Raw genomic sequence first — 14,614 nt, 5'->3', positions numbered from 1 at the left:
ACCACTGAGTGTTCTGGCGTCCATACAATAAGCGACCATATTCTAAGAATGATAAATATCCTTTAGGGCTAAGGCCACTTAATTGTTCTTTGACTCATTTACCAACATCAACAACTTCTCAAGTGTTTTGAGAAGGTGGTGGATAAGTGGAACAGCCTCCCAGCAGAGGTTGAAATTAATACAGCAAGGGGATTTCAACATGCATGGGCTCCTGAATCTAAGACGAGACCAACGACCGATTAAGGTTTGAATCTTTACAGCAGGAGAAAACAGCAACTAGACGGGGGCCAAATGGGGCCGATCTGCTGTCAAATTCTGAGTCTAAATTCATGCCTCCAGAGTGTCAATATTTAGGAGAAGAGGTCCCTCTTTGGTTCCCAAACCCCGGATGCCCCTCTTTCCTCCCCTGATGCCCCCTCTTTTCTAGGAGGTCAGAACGTTTGCTGGGTATGAGGGGATCGCAGGGTTCTACAGCCCTAAAAGCCCCGATAATGTGTATAGAAACAGCAGGGAACGGCTTTATGAACTGAACCATGTAATCAAAAACACATTACTCGTTTCTAATTGCCTTACTTAACTACTTAATTAGTGATTAAGAGGTCAGAAAATGCTTTAAAACATCCTTGTAATGCCCTTCCTCTAACCACCCCTCTTTAAACAAAAACAGCCCTCCCTGGATGCTTTCGGGGAGTGTTGGCCGTAAATAGAAATTCCTCTTTAAGGAAGGAAGAGATCGGTACGTGCGAATATTTAAAACCCCGAGGCTCAGGCAGCAGAAAACAACTTCAGAATTACTGTCGAACTGAACAGACTGGAACGGTTACAGCTCTACTGGTGAGAAAACGTCTAGAACTCCACAAAACCTCCACGTTCAGCAAATTAGAGGTCCGTGCTAAGTACAAATAAAACAGGACTTAACTCAGAAATCTGGTGTTTACCGCTTCAGCGGAGATATGCAAGCAACGTGTGAACTTCCTTCAGAAAGTCTGCCGCCGAAGCTTACGCCGATTCCATCGACTCTGGATACAGATTTGGAACCAACGCGCTGTTTCATCACGCCACGTTCAAAAGACCGGCACGAACATGTGCTTTCTCCAGGAGAAGGCTCAACGTCTGCTAAAGACCAGATGCCGCAAGCAAAGCAGTATCGATTCCATCTTACAACATAGTCTGGTAGGACCAAACAAGCTTCTGCGATGTGGCTTGTATTCTAAAGACCGGTAATAAAGTAACCGTTTAGAACCCAATGTTTCCATTTGGACAGATGACTCCAAACGAAAGATGGCGATCGGGTCATGGTTACGACATTGTACCTCTTGTATGAGAGGGACCCACCAAACAGTTGAAGACTCGCGGATTGGACGCCACAGTTTCGTGGGTTACAAGGACCAAGATGGAATTGGCTGACTCTAGATTCTGATTCCTCATCTTGATGATCATAGAAAGGACATCGGTGGACTCCACATTTCCATATCATGGTTCAATGAGTAGAAAAGAGCTCACAATGCATTTGTAGACTCCATATTTCCATGGCACGTCATTGTGATAGAGAAAAGTCCTAACGACTAGGGCAAGACTCCAGATTTTGAAAGCAGCCATTGTTGGACAGTACATATGGACGTCACATCTCTAATAACCCAGAAGAACCCACACGGCCAGTGGCAACCATCTACGTCCTAACAACATAACTGAATTGGTCACTTTTTCTCCTGCCACATCCATAAAGCATTATCAGTCCATCCCTGCCTCATTCCCCACTTAACCCGGATAACCCGAGCATTGATTGTAGAGACGCAACATTGTTCAAGCTGAATAAAAACATGAAAATTATAATTATCACGCACCTTTTTATCCACGGCGGGAGTTAATTACAATACCTATTTTATACTTTTTATTTTTTTTAAAGCTGGAACTCTTACGATGATTATTTCCTTTGGCTAGAAGTTAAAGTTTATTCAAGAGATCAAGCAGGGCTCATCCAAACCCAAGATAAGAAACGCTGCTGTAGACGTGACAAGGATCTATTGTTATGAGAAAAGAACGTGCGTGGGACCACGCTGACCGAAGCAAGCGCAGCAACTATTAGTGTAGAAAGGAAACAGCTGGCTGGAATTAGGGCTTTAAAAAGGGACAGTTTAGGAATTATTGGGCATTTTTGTTCTTTTCCAGGACGAAACCTAATTTACTTTTAACAGAGTGAACCAAAAAGGTTTAACTCAAGACCCAGCTGGGGAGAGGAGATCCATAAAGGTATAGCGGGAACGTCCTACTGTGATGGATGGACTTTAGTTCTCGCTTCTTTGAGTTCTAGGTGAACTGCAGTCAATTTTATGAAAAAAGCAAGGCATTGGGGGGCTTGCCAGAGACGTTTGGGTCAAGCATGAAGACCACCGAAAGCATGGAGAGATCTGTAGGTCAAAAAAGAAATGAAGTGGCTACGGAGGAGGAGTCTTGGTTGGCAACAAATCACCTCTATCCAAAAAAACATATTTTGGGAAGGAAAAAAACATTCCAGATTAGGACCTCATCACCCACCACGTTGGCGCATGGTGATATGCGTGGTCTCCTGCGGCTAGAAGCTCTCCAAGCCATTTCTTCTGAGCTTTCAAATTTACAGTTCCGTGCTCCCAAGGGACAGATCCGTTGATTAATCGTGGGATAAATGTATCGAGATTAAACCCTGATCAATGACTACGCATAACCCCTCCTATTACATCACATTACCACCTGTAATAAATCCGCTGATTTCTCTCTATATAGCCCCTCCGTTGCATTAGCTCTCCTAATAAATCCGCTGATTGCCTCTCATAACGTTTCCCGATAACTCTTCGTAGTTTATGTGCCATATAACTTCTGTTTTCCCGTGTAGCTTCCCCACCTAACGCTCTCAATCGCTCCCAATAATTCCTCCCCTGTCTCTGTATAATCTTCCTCGATCATTCCTCTTGTTGCTTCATATAACCACCTTCTATCGCTCCATATATCGTTCCCCCGTAACGACTACACGCCGCTCTCTGGAAAGGGCTCCCTAATAATTTCTATGATTACTGTAAATTATTTACCGACCGCCAACAGGCGATGCCGCTGAGAGATGACGATTGAGGGGGAATTGTATATCCGGAGCAAACATTGTAATCTAAGGAAGACTAACGGTAGGTCTTCCTGGAAGCTCCTCAGCTGTTCTCCAGAACGTCTCCTACTGATCCTACTGGTATATGGATACCCCTCTCCTCCTAGTACTCCTCTACCCCGTCACAGAACCTTATAACTCCTTTAGATGCTCCATACTCATACGGTATACTCGCTAAACTAGAAGTCTACTCGAGTCCACAAGAGTGCTGACAATTTAAATTCCAGGACTCCACCGCGCAGCATGAAGAGCCAATTTCAAAGAGCTTCTCCTACAAGGGCTGAGGTGGCCCTGCCTAATGTATCATTAAATGGGGAGATAGTCATGGTTATGCTTTAAGTATTCATCATGCAGGGACATCTCAGCTCTTCTTTCAGGAGAAGCTCAGAAGCTACCGAAACATTCTACTCCTCCGCAACCCACCTGATACATTAAATACTAATTCTAAAGGGTCTAAGCGTCAGATACTGATGTTGTTACAAATAGATCCAGAATATGACTACAATGAATTAGAATGCAAGCAAATTTTAAGCCCAACGACTTTTACGATGGCGTTGAGTTGACCAGCAAAGACTGAGATACGGAATCACATCGGCTTTCTTACCTCTGAAGAGGAGCCCCTCTAAGATCTTATTTACTGCCTCCCAGCAGAGGTGGTAGAGGGTAATACAGTAAGGGAATATAAACATGCATGGGATAGACGTACGGCTCTGGAATCGAGACCAGAAACGTTTAATGTTGGGAATATTGGTCCACTAAAAGTTATTTCCCCGATTTCACGGTGAAACGCGCTCCGAACGGCTTATCGTCACGGTGACCAATTTCCACCGGCCCCAATTAGTGTCGATAAAGAACAGGAGGTCTCGTTAAGCGTCCTCCTGCCGCTGATCTCTAGATCAGATCTGACGGTGGCTTTTTTTCTGGAGAAAGATCCTGATTAGGATTCCTGGTGGTGTTCGGGGCTGTAGAGGGAGGCCGTTTCTCTGCCGCCGCCGCAGCGCGAGATATATGGGGTGTGCAGGTCGTATTAAAACGCGCTTTATGTTCTGCCGGAGCGTCCCCGGGATGTCTGTGGGCTTTATGTATCCGCGCGGAGGCTGCAGGGACGATTTATAAGAACCGAACGGGTACAAATGTATTTATTTCCATTTTTTTTTCCTTCCTGCGAGGCTGTGCCGTTCCGAACGTATTTCACCGCAAAGTCTTCCTATGGTTTCTGGACAGAGAGAGGATTAAACGTATAGTATCCTCCTCTTTAAAATTCTCCGCACGGAGGGCCGGGAATACTTACTGTAGTTTCAGAAAAAAAAGCCCACGCGTTCCGCCCGATTTTTTTCTCTGTAAAACGGCCCCCCGGAGCGAATGGCGGGCGACAAATAAATAAATATTTGACTTTTACCTTGGGTTCCCGGTGACATCGCATCTCAGCTGGAGCTGATCTCCTTCTCTGACCACGGCTTGTGAAGCCTGGATTCGAGCCGTCGGGGAAACTGGGGAAAAAAACATCGTTATTATTATTATTTCTTGGTTTATATAGCGCCATCATGTTCCGCAGCGCTGTACAGCAAAGAAAGAAAAGGAACCAGGTCCTTTTGTTGCCGTGACATCTGGTTGCTATGGCTACACCATCACCGGTGACGCCCCTCCTGCTAATTAAGGAGCCTGCTAAGTGTGAAATGTTAATTTAATTAGCGGTGTATGATGGAGCGGCGCTGGATGGCGTCCACGACAAACATCAATAGAAATATTACGGCGGATCGCTCGGAACAAAGTGGAGCCCGACGGGAGACAAAGTAACGCGTTCCCGGACAGCGGCGGCTCCGGAACATGGACGCTTGTCAACGGGTCCCACATACATGGGAACTTATAAAAGGGTGACAGATAAATGGAATGGCTTCCCAGCAGAGGTGGTAGAGGGTAATACAGTGAGGGTATTAAACATGCATGGGATAGACATACGGCTCCTGAATCTAAGACGAGACCAACGACTGATTAAGGTTCGAGTCATTACAGCAGGAGGAACGGGCAGACTAGATATATAGATAAACATGGTGGACGTGCTCCTATCAAGCTCATCCAGCTATTGGCTTACTGTGAGGTTTTTTCGTGTGGGGGGGGGGTAATTGGTGGTTTTACAACAGCCCTGCTTCTAATATGTAATCAAGATAGAGACGTGAGAGGCAGATCATTAAGCAGCGACCGGTTTATGACGGGATGACGTGACGCTCCGAGGGAAGGGGTCATTTGGATAAAATTGAGCAGTTTTCCCTCCGCATTCAATAAGAATTAAACCCGCAAATGAATGTAATTAAGAAACACTAATTGTGTGTGAAGCTCGGCGTCTCAGGAAATGTCAGTTACCGGCGAAAGGCATTTATTTCGGCAATCGGGAGTCAAGGCGGAAAATCACGGGGAATTATCGTCAGGGTGTTAATGGGAGCACGCGGGGGTCAATGGGATTTGTGGAGCATTAGTGGGGATTACTGGGAGGCACTGGGATGCAGTGGGAGCCAATGGGAACCAAGAAGGTTCAGAACAGTAGAGCATTATCTGGTCAGTAGAAGTTAGCCAGATGTCTCAACGCATTTGCTTTTGGTCGATGGGACTGGCAATCAATATCAGGGATGTCAAAACATATTGTGCTCTCAACGCGACAGTGAACAAATTATATATATATTTCCAGAAAGAGAGAGGAGAACGAGACAGAGTTAACCTCTTCAGCCCAACAAGTGCAGGATGACCTACTGATTGAGAGCTCCAGGGTTTGCTAACCTGGTTTTCTCCAGACCACTAGTGGTCCCACCAGTGGACCTTCTAAAGCGGTCCCTCAAGGTGATACGAAGTTTGTGAAAGGAACGGTGTTTATTATGAAAGAGATCCATCAAGAACGGAAGGTTCTAAATTCTATGCTTCTCTGAAATGTTCTACAGGCACAGGAAGACCGAGAGCTTTCCGTCTAGACGTTCATTAAGACAATCAAGAGAAAGGCAGAAAAGATGGAATATCCACAGAAAAACCTATCCGTTCCGGGTTCGGGAAGAATACTTTTTCCTCCCATAACCTGCATCGCTGAGGGCTCTCCATCAGTCAAGTGCTTTCGAAAACATTTTATCAACGTCCTTCAAATCTATTTAGGAAGCGGTTTCGTTTGGCCAGCAGATTTCAATTAATCAAATCTGTTGTGAAAATCAGTTTTAGATGTTACATAACAAAAAAGAACATTTAAAAATCACAAACCTAAGACGGGACCGACGACTGATTAAGGTTTGAGTCTTTACAGCAGGAGAAACGGGCAGAGAAGACGGGGGCCGAATGGGGCCGATCTGCCCACAAATTAGTGTAGAGATAGACTACTTTGGTATTGTCACGTTGTAACTCAACACAAAGACTACAAGGTGTCCGTGGCAGGGTCCACCAAAGGTTGGTCAACCGTAGAGAATCAAGGAGACATCACACAAATACCAAAAGTTCTCGCTTACACTGAACATCCAACACATATTGGGTCTGCTTCTTCTGGCCCTTTAGAGCCGGGTGTGATGCTTCGCAGGTGACTATCTCCCCGTTGTCTCGTCTCTCCACAGGAAAGCGGATGGTGTTTGTCAGGCTGAAGGTTTTCCCGTTCTCCTGCTTACTGGTGAACCCTGAGAAGACATTAAAATAAAAAGTGAGAAGGAAGCCTCGAGCATGAATAACCATCTAACACATTAGTCCTTGAGAACGCGGACAGGTCTCATAAGGAATATTACGAGTCAACCAGTCCTTGAAGTGACGCCGGTATGCAAATTTCCTCCAACTAGCATAACCGGCCAAATGTATTTTGTCAAAGATAATAACTTTTCATGAGCTTGGACTCCCGCCATGAGATTTTCCGTCCTGGAAGGACTGTGTAAGCTGGAGCCTGCCAAAGTCTACTTTACTGAACATGTACAGGATTTCCTGAGACAGACTGAACATTTTATACGGCAAGAAATAACGCTTCACGTACAATCCACAGCCACATTGCTATCGTATTCATGTCTGCCACTCCCGAGAGCCAAGAACAAGACCGGCCCCGGACGGCAACATCTAGAGAACCCGAGTGATTTTGGAGCCCATCTTACATACGCTTAACATATGCCGTGGATTCAAATTATGGGCAAATCTGTACATTTCATAAAAAAAACCTTTTCTAGTAGTAGACAACCCCCTATGTCCATTCTGAAGAAGACCGACCTACATTTTAGCACCAAAAGCCACTGGAGAACCCCAATGAATCCAACATTCCATTCGTTCTATCATTCTGTCTAAAAGATTCAGATCCTTTGGGGAAGAATCCATCAATCGAAGTAAAACATTTGTATTTTTTAAAAAATTCTTCTTCTTTACATTTTGCTAGATGAAAATATATATATATATACACGCAAACACATTCATTCCTACAGAAGAAAGTCTCACTCTTGTATACGCACCAATTATTTTATAGAAGTACATTTTGAAAAAAAGGCTGAGAAATGAAATGTGCTTTAACTAGCTGCTGACTGGTAGGAATTCACACCCCTGCGCGGAGGAGAGGAGAGAGAGGAGGGCCGACTGTATCGTCCACGCAATTATTTAAGCGGCAGGCGCAATTAAGCCTCGTATCCCGCCACTCTCTTCTCTTTAACGCGACTTTTTATACACGCTTCCTCCATGCGTTAATCAGCTAGAGGAGCAGAAGGCGCCGGTCCCAAGCTGCTCATCCAACCGTGTTTCATTTTTATTGCCGCGTACACAACTGACGGCGTCGGGAAGCGGCAACGCACAAAGAATGCGGGCCGCGATAATTAAAGCACGGCCCGGCCGCGGTGCCAGCGTCCCATACTGTGTCGCCCGCACCAAATCATCCCTCGACTTCTGATAATCTACAGATTGTGGCGCGAGCGTCTATCTGCCCGCTCCGTCATCCCTTTATTATCTTTCTTTCCTATCTCGGAAGCACAGACGGTCTCCATATATCCTTATTTATATCCACATTTAGCAGCTCTCTGCTCATCACTGCCTTCCCCCTTATCTGCTGTAATTCAGTATCTTTCCGTCTTCATCTCTCCGCCGTTTCAATCACCCTCCAGCCAGGATGAGTCCTGGAACGAATCCTTATCATAAGCACAGACCTTTTAGTTTGTCTCCAGAAATGCAACGCACTTCTACAGTACCCGGGGGGGACAAAATACCCATTAGAAACACAACATTTCCTCGCACCGAGTTCCTTCTCAACAGAAAAGCAAGTTCTCCTCGCAATACAATATTTTCTTTACCCCAAGGGTGCCCAGTCCTACGTACGGCGGCTGGGAGGGGGTAGAAATCTACAGTCACGTATTGTGCTCAGGGCTGGGCAAACCCTGTCGCTGTCCAGGAAGGCTCCTAGGGGCACTAAATTTCAGGGGTTTCTGCCAAAAGGACCACCATGCAGCCTCAGCTTCTTTTCATCGATAACTGTGGTGGTCCAGTAACACTTAGGTCCAAGATTCAAAGGGTAACACTGTCTTGGGGTAATCAAGATGAAATACTGAATATTTTGGGAAGCCCCGTTTGGGTACAGTCCCACACACGGGGAGCGACGCTTACCTCTCAGCTCCCGGCGATCCCGATACCAGCTCAGCGTGCCCGCGGGTTTTGTCCGGGGCGAAACGCACGTCAGCTCCACTTCTCCTCCCTCCACTGCTTGCTCACTTATTTCCACCAGAGGGTTTTCGGGAGGAACTGTTAGAGACCATAAAACAACAAAGGAATGAAAAAAAGACCAAGCCATACAAATACAAGACACTAAATGGAACGCAGATAACGCAATAGTGCTCTTCAACCCACATTTAATGTTTCCCTAAGTATGAAACTCTGACGATCTAATTATCAGTAGGTATGCGGGGCAGTTTATAATCAATCATTTATTTCTGTGGATCATTCGTACGATTGTTAGGCGGAAACTTTGTAACATGTCGGTTGAGTTTTGGGATGGCGTGGTATATCGGCTGGATGAGTGTTGGGATGGCGTGGTATATCGGCTGGATGAGTGTTGGGATGGCGTGGTATATGGGCTGGATGAGTGTTGGGATGGCGTGGTATATCGGCTGGATGAGTGTTGGGATGGCGTGGTTTATCGGCTGGATGAGTGTTAGTATGATGTGATGTGTCGGCTGGATGAGTGTTGGGATGGTGTGGTATATGGGCTGGATGAGTGTTAGTATGATGTGATGTGTCGGCTGGATGAGTGTTGGGATGGCGTGGTTTATCGGCTGGATGAGTGTTAGGATGGTGTGGTATGTTGGCTGGATGAGTGTTGGGATGGCGTGGTATATGGGCTGGATGAGTGTTAGTATGATGTGATGTGTCGGCTGGATGAGTGTTGGGATGGCGTGGTATATGGGCTGGATGAGTGTTAGGATGGCGTGGTATATGGGCTGGATGAGTGTTGGGATGGCGTGGTATATGGGCTGGATGAGTGTTAGGTGGACATGCATGGACAACGGGTGTAACAAAAGGGAACGCATTGCTTTCATTGGGTGTCTAACCCTAAAGGACCCATTGTCTCTGCACCCCTTTTGCCCCTGCTCCTAGTAGTATAATTGATGGAGGGGGCAGATCTGAACCCTTAATGCTTCTGCACACAAGAAAACCAAGGAGCGAAAGATCTGCGATCAGAGACACGGATAGCTGCCCTCCATTCCACAAAACCATTAAAGACTGCGCTCCCGTACTTTTAAATCATCTCAATAGGAGTTCAAGAGGTGGGTGACAAATTGTTCTGACGTTCAATAACATTTACTAAATGTGTTAAATGGTGCATGATTATGGCTTTCAGCGTAGAACACCGCGATAAACTCATACCCAGCAAACATTCCAAGCTCCTAGAAACGCGGAACACCAGGGGAGGAAAGAGAGGAGCATCAGGGGAGGAAAGAGATGAGCAAAGAGAGGAGCATCAGGGGAGGAAAGAGAGGAGCATCAGGGAGGAAAGAGAGGAGCATCAGGGAGGAAAGAGAGGAGCATCAGGGGAGGAAAGAGAGGAGCATCAGGGGAAGAAAGAGAGGAGCATCAGGGGAGGAAAGAGAGGAGCATCAGGGGATTTGGGTACCAACGATGGAGGCTTGGGAGACACGTTACTGATTGGGCGAGTATTTACGTGGATACAGCGTGGAGACTGAGTGAGATTTAACTAGGCGTTTGTCCCGCGTTAGCTGACGGATAGACGGCTGGAACGCTCACCAAGGACGGTGAGGGTAGCAATCTGATGATGCGTGTCCTCTGTATACAACTGGCAGAAGTATCCACCTTCATCCTCCAGCTTGGCATTCACAAGATGAATCTTCACCAATTTCTGGTTAAACTCGATCAGCTGAAAACGCTCGTCCTTCAGAGCTGTCGGAGAACAATAAAACAGACAATGAAAACAGCAAAGCAGGGGAGAAATTATGGAGAGAAGAGAAACCTTATAGGCGAGGGACGAAGAAGTACAACGAGCCGTTTCTGGAAGCTCGAGAGACAGTCGGTAAATAATCCGAGCAAACACATTAATTAAAAAAAAATGTATGTTCAACCATGTGTTTAACGATTCTGGGTCATCTATAGGCATTAAAAATGTAAAAGAAATGTATTATTATAATTTCGGAGTATTAGGCCAATCCTGTAGCGACGGCCTTGCTGCGGTTCAACTGAAATTGTCAGTATCCTCAGCCGGCCGAATGGTGTCAAAGAGCGACCCTACCCTATAGGGACCAGGATAACTGATAAACAAGAATAAATGATAAAAACAAACAAAAAATAATAATAAAAACTAGCAATTTATGAAAGGAAAATAGTTTTCTCGAAAAGGTACAATTTTTCCAATCTCTATCGAGCCGCAAATTATTTGACTGCAACGAAAACGGTGCTTAAACTAGAATAAAATATTGTTTGATCGGACTGTTCTTTTAATAAAAAAATACCCACTTTTAGAGTGAAAAACGTTCCTTGCCAGAGAAAACCAATTTCCCGGGGTAGTTACTTTTAACACATCGTGTGCCAGAACCACGAGGCAAACTTGCCGGCAATATTTTCCAGCGCAATCTTTTTTTGTTTTTTTGTCGTTCAGAAAAGAAATCCGAGAAAGCGTCTGCTTTACTGAAGAGATGTACAGATCAACCACCCCGGACACTGTATCATGTTATAAGGAGCACTGTCATAACCGCCTGTTAATAAAACACATTCTTCATTCTAGAATCCCGAAGGCAGATGCTTTATGGGCTTCTGTTAAAGAAGAAGAATGGGGTTTTTTTTTTACTCTAGTATTGGAGATGCCCTTTGCTAGGGTGGGGTTGGACAGCGCCCCCTACTGGCCGTTATGGATACATTAATGCCCTGTTTTGTTTTGTTTTTACCCTAGCGGACTAGTGTGGACCACACTAGCTACCCCGGTTACCCCGCCTTCAGGCTACCCATTTATCCACCCTATAGCTACTCCTCAGTTGGAGTATCCCCCCATCATTTGAGTTCTCTTCACCCTACTCAACCTCCATCTTGTCTGGGTATTTATTGAGCCCTAGCCAACTGCCCCTTTCGCCCCGTCTTAAGAGGGTCCTAATTCTGGGTATTCAGGAAGCCTGTGAGGGACACACTTGTTCACATTTAGTATTGAAGGACCCAAAAGAGTCCAAGGTGAAAAACACAAAGGAATACAGAAGGGGAGCGTCTAATACCCCAATACAGAAGGGGAGCTTCTAATACCCCAATACAGAAGGGGCTCCTAATACATCAATACAGAAGGGGAGCTTCTAATACCCCAATACAGAAGGGGAGCGACTAATACCCCAATACAGAAGGGGAGCGTCTAATACCCCAGTACAGAAGGGGAGCTTCTAATACCCCAATACAGAAGGGGCTCCTAATACCTCAATACAGAAGGGGGGCTCCTAATACCTCAATACAGAAGGGGAGCTCCTAATACCCCAATACAGAAGGGGGTTTCTAATACCCCAATACAGAAGGGGAGCTTCTAATACCCCAATACAGAAGAGGAGCTTCTAATACCCCAATACAGAAGGGGGTTTCTAATACCCCAATACAGAAGGGGAGCTTCTAATACCCCAATACAGAAGAGGAGCTTCTAATACCCCAATACAGAAGGGGGTTTCTAATACCCCAATACAGAAGGGGAGCTTCTAATACCCCAATACAGAAGGGGAGCTTCTAATACCCCAATACAGAAGGGGCTCCTAATACCTCAATACAGAAGGGGGGCTCCTAATACCTCAATACAGAAGGGGAGCTCCTAATACCCCAATACAGAAAGGGGTTTCTAATACCCCAATACAGAAGGGGAGCTTCTAATACCCCAATACAGAAGAGGAGCTTCTAATACCCCAATACAGAAGGGGGTTTCTAATACCCCAATACAGAAGGGGAGCTTCTAATACCCCAATACAGAAGAGGAGCTTCTAATACCCCAATACAGAAGGGGAGCTTCTAATACCCCGGTTTTCTACACCCCTGACGGTCCCTTTAAGTGTTTCGGCTTAGACTAGAAATAATACGTGGAATTGAGGATGCATTTCCACAAAACTAAGCAGTGCCCTCTTTTTGCTCCACTTCTCCCTCCCGTCCTCCTCTCGGTTTTTTGCTGAAGTTACAGCTATTGAAGTCAGACTGCAGATGTTTGGATAAATTTAGAAGTTGGATAGAATTAGCCTGGATCATTGAAGGGAGGGGGTGTCATTATGGGTAAACAGCAACGTTTAGATACCCCCCCGCCTTCTCATCACCCAACTTCCAACCCCCCCCTTCCCATCCACTGATGACGGTTCGCATCTGATCACAGATACTTAGCATCGTTGCGACACAATGAATCAGAAACGCTGCGCTAGAGAAAATCAGCTAAAAAGAAACAAAAGTTACACAGCCAGGTATCCTAGTTTTTTCGGATAGCTCTTAAATACTTGGCCCACCAAAACTGATCGGCGTGGGATGGAGCGGTGGTATCCTGACAAAAAAAACTATCGAAATAAAGACAACAAAAGATGACGAAGAAGCCTAGAAATTCCAGTAGACCTCAGCAAACAAAGTTCATGTATTTAAAATTAAAAAAAAAAATGTTGAAAAACTTATACAAAAGGAAGGAGGTTTATTTGGAAGACCCGCAATAATTTGTACTTTATTAGTTGTGTTAGTCGAGTGCCTTGTAGGCGTTTGGAAACTTTCTTTTATATCAAACTATATTCTGTACTTTTACAAGTACAATAATGATCCCCTCGAGGCCGGCGCATTGTAAAGCTGCCCATGGAGCCGAAGTGTTTTTTGTTTCTAGAAGGTTTTACTGGTTTCGACAACCATTGCTAAATGGTTTAAATCGTCAGGAATTAAAGACTGCAATGTCTTTGTTAGATACGGTTGGTAACAGCCACTTCGATATGGTTGGTTTCTCGCTTACCTCGCGTTCCATTGAAGAAAAGCGTCTGCCGGGCAGGATTTTGGATGACCACGATGGACCCATCGTACTGGTGGAGTTGGCAGCTAATCTCGGCAGTCCCTCCTTCTTCGACTGTGACGTTCTCGGCCTGCACTTCCTGGGTGAGCGCTGCAAAACATGGAAAGGAGACGCAAACGTGAACAGGGACGCTAGAAAAAGCAATGGTGAGAGAGAAGCCGTAGGGTTCTGATAGGGTTTAAGCTAGTCAATAGGGCAAAAACGTTCAGAAAGCCAAAAAACAGCTCTGTAGCTTGCTGTAGAAAGAGGTCCAAAACCCTTTGGTCAGCCATAGACCCCCAGAACATCTAGGAGGTCAGAAGGCAGCCATGGGACAAGACAAGTTAAGCCCAAACTCATCTCCTCAACGAGCAGGTACTTCTGCATAGAAGGAGAGAAAGTATTTCAAACCATCTCAGCTCCAACTTGCACTCCTCCAGGCAGATCAAACACCAGACCGTCTCTCTCAGATGATCAAATCAAAGGTCAACCACATCAGAAGAGCTACCTTTTGGGTCGCAACTATTCTGTATGTTGTGTAGACAGACGATAAAATGATTGTAGAGTTTTTAAAGGTATTTGAAGAGTGAATTACCAACAATGTCTTTGTGTCTTATCAAAACGAAAGAGTAACACAGTAACCGATGACGATACAAGGCATGGCGTTTGCCCCGTCATGCTTCAACGTTGACCTTAAACCCTACATCCATAATAGAACAAAGTTATAAAGGCAACCGGAAGAGGCAGTCAGATGATAGGAAACGTTACATCGGAAGAATGTTAGACACAAGACCATAAAGAGGTCCACGGGTGGTAAGCGGAGACACACAATGTAACAGACAAAGACTCTATTCTGGTTTCCGTGTGCGTCTCGCCACCTTGATTGTTGTGTCTTCCAGCCACACGTATCTATAAAGCATTTATCGACTTCTTTTCTATGGTATCCATAGGCTGATGGGGGCTGAAAGTCTATTCAATGTATACACCACCCACCGTGCAAAACGACTACAGAGGTGAGATGAGCGCTTCGAGAG

At 45.4% G+C, this 14,614-nt stretch overlaps 1 protein-coding gene across 1 annotated transcript in view; it reads right to left on the bottom strand.

Moving 5' to 3' along the window:
- The window catches only part of CADM4 (cell adhesion molecule 4), a 92,211-nt gene that overhangs the window by 2,002 nt on the left and 75,595 nt on the right, over window positions 1-14,614 (bottom strand). Inside the window, exons 2-6 of the mRNA XM_053451391.1 lie at window positions 13,545-13,691; window positions 10,349-10,501; window positions 8,714-8,848; window positions 6,610-6,771; window positions 4,530-4,620 (exon numbers count right to left, since the gene is read on the bottom strand). Coding sequence (XP_053307366.1) covers window positions 4,530-4,620; window positions 6,610-6,771; window positions 8,714-8,848; window positions 10,349-10,501; window positions 13,545-13,691 — 688 coding nt within the window. The remainder of the gene's footprint in view (window positions 1-4,529; window positions 4,621-6,609; window positions 6,772-8,713; window positions 8,849-10,348; window positions 10,502-13,544; window positions 13,692-14,614) is intronic.

Source organism: Spea bombifrons, chromosome 12 (genome assembly GCF_027358695.1).
Source record: "Spea bombifrons isolate aSpeBom1 chromosome 12, aSpeBom1.2.pri, whole genome shotgun sequence".
In the NCBI taxonomy this organism is placed as follows: Eukaryota; Metazoa; Chordata; class Amphibia; order Anura; family Pelobatidae; genus Spea; species Spea bombifrons.
The sequence above is the reverse complement of the archived record's forward strand: the minus strand, read 5'-3'. Positions and strand labels throughout refer to the sequence as shown.